This window comes from Haliotis cracherodii, unplaced genomic scaffold, assembly GCF_022045235.1.
Source record: "Haliotis cracherodii isolate W230 unplaced genomic scaffold, xgHalCrac1.p SCAF_7, whole genome shotgun sequence".
Classification (NCBI taxonomy): Eukaryota; Metazoa; Mollusca; class Gastropoda; order Lepetellida; family Haliotidae; genus Haliotis; species Haliotis cracherodii.
Genome location: NW_027266330.1, coordinates 26,519,178 through 26,539,884, shown reverse-complemented (window position 1 = coordinate 26,539,884; position 20,707 = coordinate 26,519,178). Strand labels below are relative to the sequence as shown.

Below are 20,707 nucleotides of genomic sequence, written 5' to 3'. Positions count from 1 at the left end.
AAATTTATTAAAAACCCAACATTTTTATTTTTATTATTGCTGATGACTCAATAACACTTCAAACTTTGATGGTGACAACCATCTATTGTTTCATTATTCACATTTTGGGCCATATATACTTTGAAAAGGGAGACAATCTTGTTTGTAAAATCGTGCATGACTGTGAAGTAAAATATCAACCACAATACATAATTTGTCATAACCATTATATAACCTCATCTTTGACGTGGTTGTTGTATACTTCAATGATAGTTGTATTTCCTATACTCTGAAAAGCTAACGAAACAAATAATACCATTACAATGATTTGAACACACTATGATGCCGTCACAGAAGCAACAAACATGCGAGATTTCAGCTTCAAACAGTCCATCCGTTTCAGAGGAGAAGATATTTATTGAGTCAAGAATACGTTTTGAAATATGCTTTTTGTGTCGTGTTTGTCTTTCGAATAAAACAGGCTTAATTTCAACATCTTCTCCTCTGAGAATTCTTTAAAACATCTATTTCCAATTGATATGTCAGCTTGAAAACGAACAGTTTTAGTCAGGTATAACTCCATAACAAGTCCACTTCTTCCTGAATTTATTACTCAGCTATTTATTTTCTGCTTCAAAAGATATAATAGTTTAATACACCACGGGCAAGACATTTAAACTAATTGTTTTATGCGTTGAGTTGTATGAAAACGACAGTATATTGCAGAGTATATCATACTAGATTCAATAGACTATGTACACCTTTTTGTGTATCAGTAACGAATCACTGATCTTATACTCAATTATGATTATCATAATCTTAAAATTATCCGTCCTTAATTAAAAATACGTTTCCCACTGCACAGTTATTGGCATAAAAGTGTTGTTATGTCGTCATCAAGTATTGAAGTTTTGTCAGGTATTGCGATTTAGCATGTAGGCTATGGTCCAAGGTCTCGTATCATTTTTCGTTTAACAATTCATGGAACCACAAACTTTCTGCATGAAAAGTATTTTCCTAATCCTAAGTTTTGCACAATAATTTGCAATCAGCTGTCGAACGTTTGCAGATTCACCTATAATTTATCATTTTGTAATTCCAACGTCTTGCAACGAAATTCCTTGAAAAATATGCTGACCAATCACAGTGCTTTTTTCATTCCATAAGATTCCAATAGGTCTGCCTCCATGGAGTGCTGCATTCATATGGCATGTAGGGAAGATGGTCAACTTCTACATTTTTCTCAGGCAAGTTTTCTTCAAAGTTAAGGAACCCATGCATTCTTGGCTCCTACTGCATGGGAAAGAGAATGAAACTTCACAGCAACTGTCTATCCTTACCTCGGAAACCACTGAAATTTCTCCCTGCCTCCCACATGGGCTATCATAGAGAGAGTTATTCCCCCCTGCCTGAAGGCGCGGTAGTATAAGGGTCAGTTTGTTCTTGACTGTAGGAGAGCGCCATTTACATGTATATGAGATACACTGACCGTACAAAGATTGATGCAGCCAAGAAAAAGGCAATGACCACTGAAGGATCAAATAGCATAATGTATTATCCTGAACCCAGTTTTAAACGCTATCTTAGATCAGATCTTTGTCTCAATTACTGTTTCCCATCTTCCACTCATGTAAACACTCAGGCTCCATCTAGCAAATAAGGCATACTATGGTTTCCAAAGCAACGATATATTGTCTTATGGGCAGGAAAACAGATATTTCACTGGGAGGTATTCCAGAAAGCGAAAATTTGAATCACTGTCTCTCTGCCAAAAGAAAATGCTCCTTTAAAAGTAAAAACATTAAATGTTCTGAATTGTGCCAGTGTGGCATATTGGAAGATACTGAGCTTTAAGAGAGTTGAGTTACAATGACATGTTGCTGACTACGACTTCGATGATAATGATTACAGTTTAGACCAGCCTAATTTTGACTTGATTTTAAGCTTGATGTTTTTTAGCTGTGATTTGTCTCGGCGACTTTCTGAGATTTGTTTGAACTCAGTGTGCATATACACCACATAAGCCGTTATCATGGATAGCTCTTCCTCCAGACCATCAGTATGATGAGACAAGATTTGTAAGACACCCTATAAATATTTTGTAATATGTATTCACACAAGTACTAGGGTGGAAGTTTTGCACAACAATTTTTCAAATTTAATTTAATTTCGAACCGGTTTTCTTTTGATGAGCTTGTTTATTATCCTTTTGAGGTTCATTGTCTTTGGAAACTGTATGGAATGTTCAAGCAGCAGCATACACGCAACAGTTAATGTCATACAAAGAGCATTTAAGAGTGACTGAAATAATATCAGCAATGTATCAAGTCGTTTCTGTGGAAATGATCGGTTAAATGGTTTACTTGGCCTTCGCTTCTCGATCGGTAAATCACGAATTTGATTATGAAATGCAAAAAACAAAATATACAAGGGGTCATCAGAAAGATCACTGACAGAAGAGGGGTAGGAATCGGGAGAGAACTGAACATCTTCGAGGCTACCGTCAGGAATTTCATTTTGTGAGCCCATGTGCGGGTCATCAGTGACAACTGCATCAGCAGAACAAGCATAAAATACTCATATGCCCCGCCAATATGATATGTCTGGTTGTGTGCAATGCTCACTGGATCTTTTTGTAAACAGCCTAATTGCAGCACCAAAAAAGTTATTACTGGTGTTGTTTTGCCATCTGCAGTTTATAATAGAATACGTAACTGTATTTGTAATGAGGATGAGCCATATTGACGAACAACTTCTTTATTACAATTAGGAGCGACGTTCAAGGTAGGTTCTAACACCAGGTGAGATGAGGTGAAATTGGGTTTAACGTCGCGTCCAAGATTATTGCACTTATATAGCGACGTGCATGCACGTGGATGTGTGGGTGGGTGTGGCTGCTTATTCTAGTTCGGACTGATGCCGATTTATATTGCTAGCTCACTGAGATACCATGCCGCAGTTTAAGATGAATACCCCACTCAGACACAGTATACTGACTCTGAGGCGACCTGTCCTTGTTTTAGCCCCTTAATGCCCTCAATGCCGAGACACAAGACAGGTTAACAACGAGTACCATCTTTTAACGCCTTTTTGTATGACGCGGCCGGTGATCGAACCAAGGACCTTCCGCTCTCTGGGTGGACACTCTACCTCTAGACCACGGAGGCGGTCCGTTCTCAAGCAAGTGGAGTACAGAGTATGGTTGACAAGAATATACACAGCATAAGGGGCAGTGTTTATACAGTTGAGTAGGTTTAAGATGCAGTTCAGCGTTGTATTTATAATGAGTTGTGTTATTACTTAAACAATAATCAGAGAAGTGAGGGAGTTCTTACTTTACTTAGAGATTAATGAGAGCAGGGGTCACCATGAGGTGTACTGAGAAGTACAGCACCAATCATCTGATGATCTGAGTAGTAGACTGGAGTCTGGAATGCTACAGCACTGGCATGATCAGTAAACAACAAGTCCAGTGTAGCTCCAAGACAATGAGTTGGAGAGTGAATGAGTTGAGTCATTGTCCTCACATTAAAGATCACAGTTGAAATCCCCAGTAACTAGGACATGTTCACATTCATGCTGCTTGGAGAGATCCTGAAGTTTCTGCATGAAGTTAGGAAGTGAATGCGACAACCGTGTCCATGCAAAGTCGAGGACTAGGGAACTCGTAAAGTATATTTTTTAAATCCCAAAGTAACAAAAGGCACCGGTTTACCACTAGACCTATTTATGTGCCAAGTTTGGCGAAGGAATTCATGTATTGTACGGTTTTCAAGATCTGCTCCAGAAACGAGCACTACCACCATTTTCAGTCAAAGTCAAAGTCGTTGCCATGGAAACTCGAAAAATATTTTTTTCAAAAATCCAAAACTATCAAAAGGTACCATTTACCACTAGACCTATCTATGTGCCAAGTTTGGTTAAGATATCTTTCATGGTTTTGGTGTTCTGCTCCGGAAACGAAATGTGACGTACGGACGGAAGGATGGCAGGACGGATGGACGGACGGCACCCATTCTTATCATTTGCAATTTCGGGTCTTCTGTTGTTGTAATTGAGGGTTCATACAAAAGCGCCTGACGAGTGTTGGCAGCTAGCTCACCAGTTTCAGGGCGCATATATAATTTGAGTCGCCAGAGCTGATCAGGTTCTTTTCATTCTGTCAGGTATGCATGCATTGGCATGGCTTTGTCCCAATGTCGCTTTAATGGTATTTCTGACCACCCAGTTGCTTTCGCACACTCAGGAAGTGTGGACTTCAGTTGGTACATCCATGATATTCTTGGATGGGTTCTGTGCCTTCCCATCTCACGTTTGGTTGGTTTTTATACCGGAGGAAGGCTGACTGGCCTGCGGAGTTAAAAGACGACTTTCTTGTTGTCGTTCTGTAACCCAGTTTTGAACCAGTTTCGGGGGGTTAGCTCTAGCTTGGTGATGTAGGTTTGGTTCAGGGGAATAATTCCTCCCTATCTAGGCCTACCGAGGAGTGGTGCCCATCATCAGTCCCTTATTATTATGTAAAGGTTAAAATAAAAAATGGAACAAAGATTGTTTGGGTGATCCTGTTACAGTCAGTCTGGCCATGGTGAGGCTTATCATCAGCTCGGGGCCCTTGCCCCTTGTATGTAAGATGCAGTTTCAGCCTGTTCGTACAATCAGTGGTGACCGACACCTTTGTACCTGCCAGGCGTATCGGTGAGCTTTAACGTCTAGAAATGGAGGTTTGTTAAAGGGCACGATAACTCTGCCAAACATATATTTCTTTATGTAATTGGGTTCTTACCACTTGTGGGAGCTGCGCGGCGGACCTTAGGTTTTGGGCAGGCATCGGTCCGGTCGGATCCGTATACTGTAAACTGAAACCTTTAGTAAATCATGATATAAGAAAAATGGGTAAGAAAACAGAGTAATGCTGGAGCCAAGGTAATACATTTTCAAATTTAATTGGAAGATGCTTAGCCCAGTCGCGGCTATGGGTCACGGAAGTAAACAACAAATCGCAATGATCAATGGCGTCGAGTGCTGTGATTGGTCCGCGCTCCAACCGTAACAAACGCACATGGGGATATTTACCAATCAGAGCGCTCGGGGGCATTGAATGCGGAGATTTGTCTTTACTTCCGTAACCCACAGCCGCGACTGAGCTAATATTTGGATAATATCACCCGATATAGGTAATCAATTGCAAAAATAAAGGTTTGTGGAATGCAGATCGTATGTGGAGGGAGAGGGCGAAGTATTGTGAACATGACAAACATACATTTAATCTAAACGATACAGCCGATTTCAACTTCGGCCAAGTTATTTTCTTATATGTCTATTTATATATATGGGTTAAGTGTTTCATTAATATCGCTATCCTGCTGCAGGGTCCTGTGCGCGAGGGTTTAGTTATCTCTTACAGATTGATGAAAAAGCCTGTAACTATTCATAAGTTACGTATCCTTCTTATTAGACTATACTATTATGAGGAGATATGGATAAAGAGTCAAATCTTTTTTTCATCGATTAGATTCTTCAACCAAGTGTTACGGAAATAGAAAATATCTTTAACGTTTCAGTCTAAATATTCCAAGAGGGCAGGAAGCACTTAAGACCTTCAGAAACATTTCCACACAGTCCAATGTTTTGTGCATGGCCATACATGTCAACTATATACACGGACTAGCAAAGGAAAACAGGGAACAAAATAAAAGGAAGAAGGAAAAGCGGGCTATCAAAACCAAGGAATTGTTGAAAAATGCAACTGCACTCCGCAATTCTAATTCTGGTCATCTACTGATTCACTTTGTTGGACGAAAAGATGAGGACACCTTTCATGGGGCCTTTGATGAATTTGCTGATGACAAACTTCAGACTTTACTTCAAGATGGAAGCATGTTCACTGATGTCTACACGAAACGGTTCTTGAGTGATTATGCCACAGATCTAGACAAACTGCAGAAGAAGCAACAGGGAGTACTTGAACAAATATCTGGGAAGCTGGTGGAGAAAACCAAAGAACATCAAAGTCAACAGGAAGAGCTGGCCAAGCTAGACCTGAAGGCCAAGGAGACACTAGGCGAGGAGCTGTTTGAGAAGATACGGAAAATACTGAAACAGAATATAGTTGAGACATCGAAGGAAATTGAATGGTTGAAGAAAATTAAGTCAAAAGAAGAAAAGAAACTGTCTGTGTGTGTTGATAAGGATAAATTAAAGGATACACATCAGTATAAAGATTTCCTTGTACTGTATGTTGAAGGTGGTGTTTATCTCACAACATCTGACTCTAAAACCAAAATAGCTCTTGATGAACGAATCATCAGTCCATCTGATCAAACTTTGATAAAATTCCTGAAAAAAAGAACTCAGTTTAAATCAGTGCATCCTTCTGGGCATACATTGCAGGATTTAACCACACTACACGAGAGTAGATCAGTTCAATTCAAAGGTTACTTCAAAGGGAAGGAAACAGATGAGAACATCGTTGGTTACATGTTTGATGACCACAAACTTCTTGAATACGTTAGTGCATTTACAAAGAACACAGATGGTGGCACCTACTTCCTTGGCATAGCAGAGAAAGACCGCTCTTTCAATGGAAGTCTTTATAAGTCAAGGTTTAATGACATTCAGCAAGTTCCGATCAGTAGTCAACAGACTGTAGAAGCTGAAATAAAGGAGGGTGTTTCAAAGGGTGTGTTAATCTGTGACTATGATGGACATGAAATACAAAATGGCCTGGTGGAGGTATTTTTCATTCCAACATGCAGTGAAGTGCAGGATGCTGCCAAGAAGGGGCCTGGAGACTTTGTAATCGAAATACACGCCCAGCCCGTCAGCGGTATAGTGTTCTATGACAACCAGGGACCGCTGGCTTACAGAGTGGAAGGGGACACAGTCACAGCATACTCTGTTGAAGAGTGGTTCCATGCCGTCATTGAGAACAGCGTAGTGAGGTAGACAAAAACATCACAGATAACTCAGTAAGTGTACATAGTTTATGCATCATTTGGTATTTTAATTATACGTGTCAGTTACATTTACTGTAATGGTTGAACAATATATTTCTTTTGCTATTGCTTCTTAAAAGACCAAGTTTAGGTACAACAAATAGCGACGCAGTGACACACATATTATGTGAAACCATACGTTTCTGTCCTCACTTGCACATTATCACCTACCAATAAAGACATAACGTGATGACGTCAGGGAAGAAAAGAATGCTTTCAGAATCAGAAACATGTTAATCAATAAGTATGGCAATGAATGGTCCAAATGTTACAAACATTGAAATGTTTTAAGTGTAATGTAACTAAATGTTCAAAGCGCAACATGTGAAATTAACCTTAGTGACCTGTAACCTTATTACAGTTATGATTGGAAATACGTGTACAGAGGAACACATATATAAAAGGTAAAATCAGTTTATAATTCTCTGATACTCTCTAAATCAAAATTATGGTGACAGTCAAGTGGTACAAAAGACATGATTATGAATGAGATGGATTCTAAACTAATTTCTCTCAGTACTCTTTGTGTTTGTTGAAATGGCACAATGATGTAATTTAGGTCTCATGTCTCACGGATTTCAATGTCAATGTTTCAGGTAATAATGCAGAACATGCCAGGGCGAGAATTGTGCTTAAACAGCAAGGATTTTCGGCGTCCTCGTTTGACACCAATCAAAGAGAGCATTTCTGCGATTATAAGTAATTTTGTGAAGAAAGGTAAATCATAAAATCTTACTTTTTTAAATATAAATATATTAATATATTGATATGTCATGACAAAATGCGTCATGACTACATGTTATGATCATAAACAATTGTCAGTTGTTCATACTAATGTCCCAGAAGCGATGAAATAATACAAATAACACTAATATTACAGGTACACTGAATGTAGTTCCATCAAGGATACCCGCGCACCTGTTAGATGTCAGAGATGCCTTCATTTCACTGCTGAAGACGGACGGAGTTCTGTACAATGAAAACATTGTTACTGGTGAATATACGAGTGAAAGAGACACCACGTGCCTTTTGTATTTATCAGAATCATTAGCAACATTATTAGATTTCCCTGTGTCGAGGACGCAAGGAAATACGAGATGTGACATCTTCATAGCAATGCCCCATCAACCCCTCATGGTGCTGACTCTGATTGACGATGGCAGTGAAACCGAGGAGATAAGAAATTATAACACCAGTGTGGCTAGAGAAGTGACTTCAAAACTACGCAGGTTTACCAATGAGAGCATCAACGTCATTCATGGAGTTTTGAGTTTGAGTGACCTGACAGACACTGATACGTGCTTCATAAAGTTACAGAGAACTGCAGCATTAGCTGCATTCTTTGTTCCGAAGACTTCTCTATTGATGACGCCATCAAAATATGAACACGTGATGATGGCCTTCTGGGCAGCTGTTGCTGAGACAAAGTCAATCCTGACAGAGACAGGTGAAGTAGATGACAGTTGTATCAACTTTCTCACCACAGATCAGTGTGTATATCTTGTGGAGAACATTGACAGTAAATATGTTCAGGCAAGATGTGAGCCCGGCAGTGGAACCACAACTCTGATGCTGGAGGTGGCCAGGAGGCTGAGCAGAACAGGGGAAACTCTCCTGATATGCAACTCACTGGAAGAGAGGGACAGACTCAGGTAGTATGATATTGTGGCCTTAATTATATGACTACCAACAACAAACTTTGTGTTGCTCTTCTGGACAATAGTGAGATGACATTCTTAAATATCAGGCGACCATTATTCACATCTGTAGTACTAACCATTAATTATCACGAAATATGTCGATTTTTTTCATCTTATTATCATTGAATGAAACTAAGTACGATACAGTATACTATGGTTATAACGAACTCAAAGGGACCACTTATTTAGTTCGTTATAACCGTAGTTCGTTATAGGCATAAATTCAGCAAATGAACGGGATCAAAACACATTTCGTTATATCCGTCAGTTCGTTATAAGCGTGTTCGTTATAAACATAGTTTACTCGGTTGGTTGGTTTGTTGTTTAACGCCGCACTCAGCAATATTCCAGCTATATGACGGGGGTCTGTAAATAATCGAGCTTGGACCAGACAATCCAGTGATTAATATCATAAGCATCGATCCACGCAATTGAGATACGATGACATGCATCAACCAAGTCAGCGAGCCTGACCACCCGATTACATTAGCCAGCTCTTACGACAAGCATAGTCGCCTTTTAAGGCAAGCATGATTTGCTGAAGACCTGTTCTACCTCGGATCTTCACGGGTCCCACACAATTGGGACACGATGACATGCATCAACCAAGTCAGCGAGTCTGACCACCCGATTACGTTAGTCGGCTCTTACGACAAGCATAGTCGCCCTTTACGGCCAGCATAGAATAGAATAGAATAGAAATAGTTGAGAGAGTTACCCAATTACATTTTTAACATACGCTTATCAAACGGCAACTTCATTTTAAGTTTCAAATCCATTTCATTTTATCTTATCACATTTTCATTGTTCATTACATTACAAGGGGATTTCACGTTTAGTTGATTACAAGGGGATTCACGTTTAGTTGATTACAAGGGGATTTCACGTTTAGTTGATTGCAAGGTAAGTTCATGTTTAGTTCATGTTTAATCTGAGTTTAGTCTTCCACTGCGAACCATTGGTAGCAGAGCGTGGTTGCTTTGAATATGGGCTAGTTAGTAATAGTGACTGGTGTTGAAAGTTCTTAGGGTCAACGTACGTTATTCAAAGATAGGATACATTTTCAGGTGTAGTTTGATGCTTGTTTGTTCAGTGGCTGACAAAGCAACAATCATGTCTAAGATAGCAAAGTCTAAAGGTGGGATAATAAATTCTGAAAAAGCTACAAGTAATAGTGATGTAGATAAGCTTGAGTTAAAAATAGCTCAGCTTAAGAAACACAAGACGGCAGCAAAATCTGCATTGACAAAGGCTCAGAATCAGATGCTGAGTTTGATAGACCAGGAGGTCTTTTAGAATGTCAAAAAGAGTTTTCTTGATGGAGATTGCAAAGATATTTGATCCTTTAGGACTGTTAGCTCCATTTACCATTCGGGCAAAGATAATATTGCAACACATTTGGGTGCCTGGTGTACGTTGGGATGACTGTCTGCATCCTGATCTAGAAGAAAAGGTCTTGCAATGGTATAAGGAATTGGCAGATTTGAAGTCTTAATATTTCCCAAGATGGATAGAATTTCGAACAGAAATCGCCAATCCATGCCTACATGCCTACAAGATGCTTTTGGTGCAGTCATTTATCTGGTGAGTGTTAATGATCACAGGACAGCGAGTCAACTTGTAACTGCAAAAAGTCATGTTGCTCCACTGAAGGCTATCAGTGTTCGACGACTAGAGTTGATGGCAGCGGTTCTTGGGGTGAAACTTCTGCCTACTATTGCAAAAGGCCTAGAAATGTCACCTTATAATGCAAGGATCTGGTCTGATAGCATGAACGTGTTGTGGTGGATAAAAAGCCACAGTAGAAGCTTCAAGCCATTTGTGGCCAAACGTGTGGGTTTTATACAAGAAGTGACAGAAGCGTTGGCGGAGGATCCAGGAACTCATCCGGCATATCTGGAGGAGATGGGTGAGAGAGTGGCTTCCAACGTTGAATGTCAGAAAAAAGTGGGTCACGTCATCAAGAGCCTTCCAAGTTGATGATGTGCTGATTGTCGTATCACAAGATAATCCAAGAAGAACTTGGCCAATGGGAAGGATATTGAAGACTTACCCAGGCAAAGATGGCCATGTTAGAGTTGTAGGTGTTAAAGATCTGTCCTCACGAATATCGAGAATGAACAAAACCAGTTGTTCAAGGTTGTAAATAGTGCTGCTGTTTCCATGGACTAGTCATTGTTGTAAATAAATTGGTTTTTTTGTGGTTTGTCAACTGGGTTGTCTCTAAAATACTGCCAAATCTTTCATTTAATCTGGATACAATACATGTAATCAACATTAGATACGATACAATATATGTACTCAATATTAGATACGACACAATACAGATACCCAACATAAGATACTACACAATACATGTACTCAACATAAGATATGACACAATACATGTACTCAACATAAGATTCTACACAAGGCAGGTACTCGACATTAGATATGACACAATACAGGTTCTCAACATAACATATGACAAAATACAGGTACTCAACATTAGGTACGACACAATACATGTACTCAATATTATATACGACACAATACACGTACTCAATATTAGATACGACACAATACATGTACTCAACATAAACTATTTTTTAAAATATTCGATACTAAAATTGCTCCAATTATGTTATATGGGGCAGAAATGTGGAGTTTTGAAAACTGCAAAGAAATAGAAAGTATCCATGTACACATGTACTTGTTTGTAAACGTCTGCTAGGTGTTAAAACGTCTACTCCCAATCATGTTGTGCGAGGAGAGTGTGGAAGATACCCACTGTACATTTTTGCGTATACACTCTGTATAAAATATTTGTGTAAACTTATGTCCCTACCAAATTCACGATATCCTAAGAAAAGTTATGATATGTTATTTCAGCTAGCCACACATGGTAAAACTAATTGGGCTACAAAAGTCAAAACTCTTTTATACAGCCTTGGATTTGGATATATATGGGAGAACCAATATGTTATTTGCCCCGAATCATTTATTTCCAAATGTGAAGATCGGTTATAATTTGCTTACGAACAGGACTGGCATTGGTCTTTAGCAAATAGTTCTAAAATGTTCCATTATACACTTTTCAAAAATTCATTTATTCTAGAGTTGTATTTGTCTGCTATCACTATCAACAAATTTCGTGTTGCACTAGCCCAGTTTCGCTGTAGCTCCCACACTCTCCATATTGAGACTGGTGGAAACGTTAATACTCCACGAGAGCAGAGATTGTGCAATAGTTGCAACCAAAGATATGTCGAGAATGAATATCATTTTTTATTAATTTGTAACCCTTATGATGAACTTCGTCTTCAGTATTTACCACAGAAGTATTTTGTACACCCTACTCTTGCTAAATTCAGTATGCTTATGGCGGTAAACAATGAAACTGTAATTAGAAATGTTGCAACTTTTATATACCATGCTATGAATGTTAGACTCCAAACACTAAGCCTATAAATGTTAATGATGGACCAAATATTGTACCATGGGCCGCTACACATGTACATGAATAAAGAATTGATAATACATGTACTCGATATCAGATATGACACAATACATGTACTCAACATTAGATATGACACAAAACATGTACTTAACATGTGATATGACACAATACATGTACTCAATATTAGATACGACACAATACATGTACGCAACTTAAGATACGACACAATACAGGTACTCAACATAAGATACGACACAATACAAGTAATCAACATGAGATACGACACAATACATGTATTCATCATTACAGGCACTTAACATTCGACACGACATAATACATATTATTAAGATTAGATAAGTTGGGATTTTTGTAGTTTGTCAACTGGGTTGTCCCTAAAATACTGCCAAATCTTTCATTTAATCTGGATACAATACATGTAATCAACATTAGATATGACACAATACAGGTACTCCACATTAGATTCGACACAATACATGTACTCAACATTAGATATGACACAAAACATGTACTCAACATTAGATATGACAAAATACCTGTACTCAACATAAGATATGACACAGTACATGTACTCAACATTAGAGGCACTTAACATTCGACACAACACAAAACATCTTATCAAGATTAGATATTGCACAATACAGGCACTCACCATTTGATAAGACACGATACAAGCACTCAACATTCGACACGACACAATACATATTATCAAGATGAGATACGACACAATTCAAGCACTCGCCATTCGATAAGACACAATACAGGTACTCGCCATTCGATAAGACACAATATAGGTACTCAAATTAGATACGACACAATACACGTACTCAATATTAGATACGACACAATACATCTGCTCAACATAAGATACGACAAAATACATGTACTCAACATTAGATATGACAAAATACATGTACTCAACATAAGATATGACACAAAACATGTACCCAACATTACAGGCACTTAACATTCGACACGACACAATACATATTATCAAGATTACATATGACACAATACAGGAACTAGACATAAGATATCACACAATACATGTAATCGACATTATATACGACACAATACAGGTACTCAACATAAGATACGACACAATACAAGTAATCAACATGAGATACGACACAATACATGTATTCATCATTACAGGCACTTAACATTCGACACGACACAATACATATTATCAAGATTACATATGACACAATACAGGAACTAGACATAAGATATCACACAATACATGTAATCGACATTATATACGACACAATACACGTACTCAACATTAGATACGACACAATACATGTACGCAAAATAAGATAAAGCACAATACACGTACTCAATATTATATACGACACAATACATGTACTCAAACTAAGATCAGACACAATACATGTACTCAACATGAGATATGATACAAAACAGGTACTCAACATTAGATATGACACAAAACATGTACCCAACATTAGAGGCACCTAACATTCGACACGACACAATACATATTATCAAGATTACATATGACACAATACATGCACTAGACATAAGATATCACACAATACATGTAATCGACATTATATACGACACAATACACGTACTCAACATTAGATACGACACAAAACATGTACTCAACATAAGATAAGACACAATACATGTACTCAACATGAGATATGACACAAAACAGGTACTCAACATTAGATATGACACAATACATGTAATCAACATAAAATAAGACACAATACAGGTACTCAACATAAGATACGACACAATACATGCAATAAACATAAGATATGACACAATACATGTACTCAATACTATATACGACACAATACACGTACTCAATATTAGATACGACACAATACATGTACTCAACATAAGATTCTACACAATACATGTACTCAACATGAGATATGACACAAAACAGGTACTCAACATTAGATATGACACAATACATTTACTCAACATAAGATAAGACACAATACAGATACTCAACATAAGATACCACACAATACATGCAATTAACAAAAAATATGACACAATACATGTACTCAATATTATATACGACACAATACACGCACTCAATATTAGATACGACACAATACATGTACTCAACATAAGATACGACACAATACATGTACTCAACATAATATATGATATAATGCATGTACTCAACATAAGATATGACACAATACATGTACTCAACATAAGATTCTACACAATACATGTTCTCAAATGAGATATGACACAATACATGTACTCAACATAAGATATGACACAATACATGTACTCAACATTAGATATGACACAATACATGTACTCAAAATTAGACATGACACAATACATGTACTCAACATAAGATATGACACAATACATGTACCCAACATTACAGGCACTTAACATTCGACACGAACAATACATATTATCAAGATTACATATGACACAATTCAGGTACTCGCCATTCGATAAGACACGATACATGCACTCAACATTCGATAAGACACAATACATGTTATCAAGATGAGATACAACATAATTCAAGCACTCGCCATTCGATAAGACACAATACAGGTACTCCCCATTCGATAAGACACAATACAGGTACTCAAATTAGATACGACACAATACACGTACTCAATATTAGATACGACACAATACATGTGCTCAACATAAGATACGACACAATACATGTACTCAACATTAGATGTGACAAAATACATGTACTCAACATAAGATATGACACAAAACATGTACCCAACATTACAGGCACTTAACATTCGACACGACACAATACATATTATCAAGATTAGATATGACATGATACAGGCACTTGACATAAGACATCACACAATACATGTAATCGACATTATATACGACACAATACACGTACTCAACATTAGATACGACACAATACATGTACGCAACATAAGATACAACACAATACAGATACTCAATATAAGATAAAACACAATACACGCACTCAAATCTATATACGACACAATACATATACTCAATATTAGATATGACACAATACATCTAATCAACATTATATACGACACAATACACGTACTCAACAATAGATACGACACAATACATGTACGCAAAATAAGATAAGACACAATACATGTACTCAATATTATATACGACACAAAACATGTACTCAACATAAGATAAGACACAATACAGGTACTCAACATAAGATTTGACACAATACAGGTACTCAACATAAGATCAGACACAATACAGGGACTCAACATAAGATATGACACAATACAGGTACTCAACAGAAGATAAGACACAATACAGGTACTCAACATAATGTATGACAAAATACATGTAATCAACATAAGATAAGACACAAAAAAGGTACTCAACATAAGATACGACCCAATACATGCAATTAACATAAGATATGACACAATACATGTACTCAATATTAGATACGACACAATGCATGTACTCAACATGAGATATGACACAAAACAGGTACTCAACATTATATACGACACAATACACGTACTCAACATTAGATACGACACAATACATGTACGCAAAATAAGATAAAGCACAATACACGTACTCAATATTATATACGACACAATACATGTACTCAAACTAAGATCAGACACAATACATGTACTCAACATGAGATATGATACAAAACAGGTACTCAACATTAGATATGACACAAAACATGTACCCAACATTAGAGGCACCTAACATTCGACACGACACAATACATATTATCAAGATTACATATGACACAATACATGCACTAGACATAAGATATCACACAATACATGTAATCGACATTATATACGACACAATACACGTACTCAACATTAGATACGACACAAAACATGTACTCAACATAAGATAAGACACAATACATGTACTCAACATGAGATATGACACAAAACAGGTACTCAACATTAGATATGACACAATACATGTAATCAACATAAAATAAGACACAATACAGGTACTCAACATAAGATACGACACAATACATGCAATAAACATAAGATATGACACAATACATGTACTCAATACTATATACGACACAATACACGTACTCAATATTAGATACGACACAATACATGTACTCAACATAAGATTCTACACAATACATGTACTCAACATGAGATATGACACAAAACAGGTACTCAACATTAGATATGACACAATACATTTACTCAACATAAGATAAGACACAATACAGATACTCAACATAAGATACCACACAATACATGCAATTAACAAAAAATATGACACAATACATGTACTCAATATTATATACGACACAATACACGCACTCAATATTAGATACGACACAATACATGTACTCAACATAAGATACGACACAATACATGTACTCAACATAATATATGATATAATGCATGTACTCAACATAAGATATGACACAATACATGTACTCAACATAAGATTCTACACAATACATGTTCTCAAATGAGATATGACACAATACATGTACTCAACATAAGATATGACACAATACATGTACTCAACATTAGATATGACACAATACATGTACTCAAAATTAGACATGACACAATACATGTACTCAACATAAGATATGACACAATACATGTACCCAACATTACAGGCACTTAACATTCGACACGAACAATACATATTATCAAGATTACATATGACACAATTCAGGTACTCGCCATTCGATAAGACACGATACATGCACTCAACATTCGATAAGACACAATACATGTTATCAAGATGAGATACAACATAATTCAAGCACTCGCCATTCGATAAGACACAATACAGGTACTCCCCATTCGATAAGACACAATACAGGTACTCAAATTAGATACGACACAATACACGTACTCAATATTAGATACGACACAATACATGTGCTCAACATAAGATACGACACAATACATGTACTCAACATTAGATGTGACAAAATACATGTACTCAACATAAGATATGACACAAAACATGTACCCAACATTACAGGCACTTAACATTCGACACGACACAATACATATTATCAAGATTAGATATGACATGATACAGGCACTTGACATAAGACATCACACAATACATGTAATCGACATTATATACGACACAATACACGTACTCAACATTAGATACGACACAATACATGTACGCAACATAAGATACAACACAATACAGATGCTCAATATAAGATAAAACACAATACACGCACTCAAATCTATATACGACACAATACATATACTCAATATTAGATATGACACAATACATCTAATCAACATTATATACGACACAATACACGTACTCAACAATAGATACGACACAATACATGTACGCAAAATAAGATAAGACACAATACATGTACTCAATATTATATACGACACAAAACATGTACTCAACATAAGATAAGACACAATACAGGTACTCAACATAAGATTTGACACAATACAGGTACTCAACATAAGATCAGACACAATACAGGGACTCAACATAAGATATGACACAATACAGGTACTCAACAGAAGATAAGACACAATACAGGTACTCAACATAATGTATGACAAAATACATGTAATCAACATAAGATAAGACACAAAAAAGGTACTCAACATAAGATACGACCCAATACATGCAATTAACATAAGATATGACACAATACATGTACTCAATATTAGATACGACACAATGCATGTACTCAACATGAGATATGACACAAAACAGGTACTCAACATTATATACGACACAATACACGTACTCAATATTAGATACGACAAAATACATGTACTCAACATTATATACGACACAATACACGTACTCAACATTAGATACGACGCAATACATGTACGCAAAATAAGATAAGACACAATACACACACTCAATATTATATACGACACAATACATGTACTCAACATAAGATAAGACACCATACAGGTACTCAACATAAGATTTGACACAATAAATGTACTCAACATAAGATAAGACACAATACAGGGACTCAACATAAGATATGACACAATACATGTACTCAACATAAGATAAGACACAAAGCAGGTACTCAACATAAGATAAGACACAAAGCAGGTACTCAAAATAAGATACGGCACAATACATGTAATTAACATAAGATATGACACAATACATGTACTCAATATTATATACGACACAATACATGTACTCAATATGAGATACGACACAATACATGTACTCAACATAAGATTCTACAGAATACAGGTACTCATCATAAGATATGACACAACAGATGTACTCAATATTATATACGACACAATACATGTACTCAACATGAGATATGACACAAAACAGGTACTCAACATTAGATATGACACAAAACATGTACTCAATATAAGATATGACACGATACAGATACTCAACATAAGATACGACATAATACATGCAATTAACATAAGATATGACACAATAGATGTACTCAATATTATATACAACACAATACACGTACTCAATATTAGATACGACACAATACATGTACTCAACATAAGATAAGACACAATACATGTACTCAACATGAGATATGACACAAAACAGGTACTCAACATTAGATATGACACAATACATGTACTCAACATAAGATAAGACACAATAGATGTAATCAACATAAGATACGACACAATACATGCAATTAACATAAGATATGACACAATACATGTACTCAATACTATATACGACACAATACACGTACTCAATATTAGATACGACACAATACATGTACTCAACATAAGATATGACACAATACAGGTACTCAACATAAGATACGACACAATACATGTAATCAAGATAAGATATGACATAATACATGTACTCAACATAAGATTCTACACAATACATGTAATCAACATGAGATATGACACAATACATGTGCTCAACATAAGATATGACACAATACATGTACTCAACATTAGATATGACACAATACATGTGCTCAACATAAGATACGACACAATACATGTACTCAACATTAGATATGACACAATACAGGTACTCAAAATGAGACATGACACAATACATGTACTCAACATAAGATATGACATAATACATGTACTCAACATAAGATTCTACACAAAACATGTAATCAACATGAGATATGACACAATACATGTGCTCAACATTAGATATGACACAATACATGTACTCAACATTAGATATGACACAATACATGTGCTCAACATAAGATACGACACAATACATGTACTCAACATTAGATATGACACAATACAGGTACTCCACATTAGATTCGACACAATACATGTACTCAACATTAGATATGACACAAAACATGTACTCAACATTAGAGGCACTTAACATTCGACACGACACAATACATATTATGAAGATTAGATATGACACAATTCAGGCACTCAACATACCATAAGACACAATACAGGTACTCGCCATTCGATAAGACACGATACATGCACTCAACATTCGACACGACACAATACATATTATCAAGATGAGATACGACACAATTCAAGCACTCGCCATTCGATAAGACACAATACATGTACTCCCCATTCGATAAGACACAATACAGGTACTCAAATTAGATACGACACAATACACGTACTCAATATTAGATACGACACATTACATGTGCTCAACATAAGATACGACAAAATACATGTACTCAACATTAGATGTGACAAAATACATGTACTCAACATAAGATATGACACAAAACATGTACCCAACATCACAGGCACTTAACATTCGACACGACACAACACATATTATCAAGATTAGATGTGACACAATACAGGCACTTGACATAAGATATCACACAATACATGTAATCGACATTATGTACGACACAATACACGTACTCAACATTAGATACGACACAATACATGTACGCAACATAAGATACAACACAATACAGATACTCAACATAAGATAAGACACAATACACGTACTCAATATTATATACAACACAATACACGTACTCAATATTAGATAAGACACAATACACGTACTCAAATTTATATACGACACAATACATGTACTCAACATTAGATGCGACACAATACATGTACTCAAAATAAGATATGACACAATACAGGTACTCAACATAAGATATGACACAATACATGTACTCAACATTAGATATGACACAATACATGTGCTCAACATAAGATACGACACAATACATGTACTCAACATTAGATATGACACAATACAGGTACTCCACATTAGATTCGACACAATACATGTACTCAACATTAGATATGACACAAAACATGTACTCAACATTAGAGGCACTTAACATTCGACACGACACAATACATATTATGAAGATTAGATATGACACAATTCAGGCACTCAACATACCATAAGACACAATACAGGTACTCGCCATTCGATAAGACACGATACATGCACTCAACATTCGACAGGACACAATACATGTTATCAAGATGAGATACGACACAATTCAAGCACTCGCCATTCGATAAGACACAATACATGTACTCCCCATTCGATAAGACACAATACAGGTACTCAAATTAGATACGACACAATACACGTACTCAATATTAGATACGACACAT

General features: G+C 36.5%; 1 protein-coding gene across 5 annotated transcripts in view; it reads left to right on the top strand.

Moving 5' to 3' along the window:
• Positions 1-6,869: 6,869 nt before the first annotated feature.
• LOC139447930 (uncharacterized) overlaps positions 6,870-20,707 on the top strand; it is a 66,670-nt gene continuing 52,832 nt past the window's right edge. For all 5 annotated transcript variants that reach the window (XM_071229419.1, XM_071229417.1, XM_071229420.1 and 2 more), the window contains exons 1-3: positions 6,870-6,947; positions 7,571-7,691; positions 7,855-8,626. In XM_071229419.1, the coding sequence (XP_071085520.1) occupies positions 7,577-7,691; positions 7,855-8,626 (887 nt within the window). In that variant the 5' untranslated portion in view covers positions 6,870-6,947; positions 7,571-7,576. The remainder of the gene's footprint in view (positions 6,948-7,570; positions 7,692-7,854; positions 8,627-20,707) is intronic.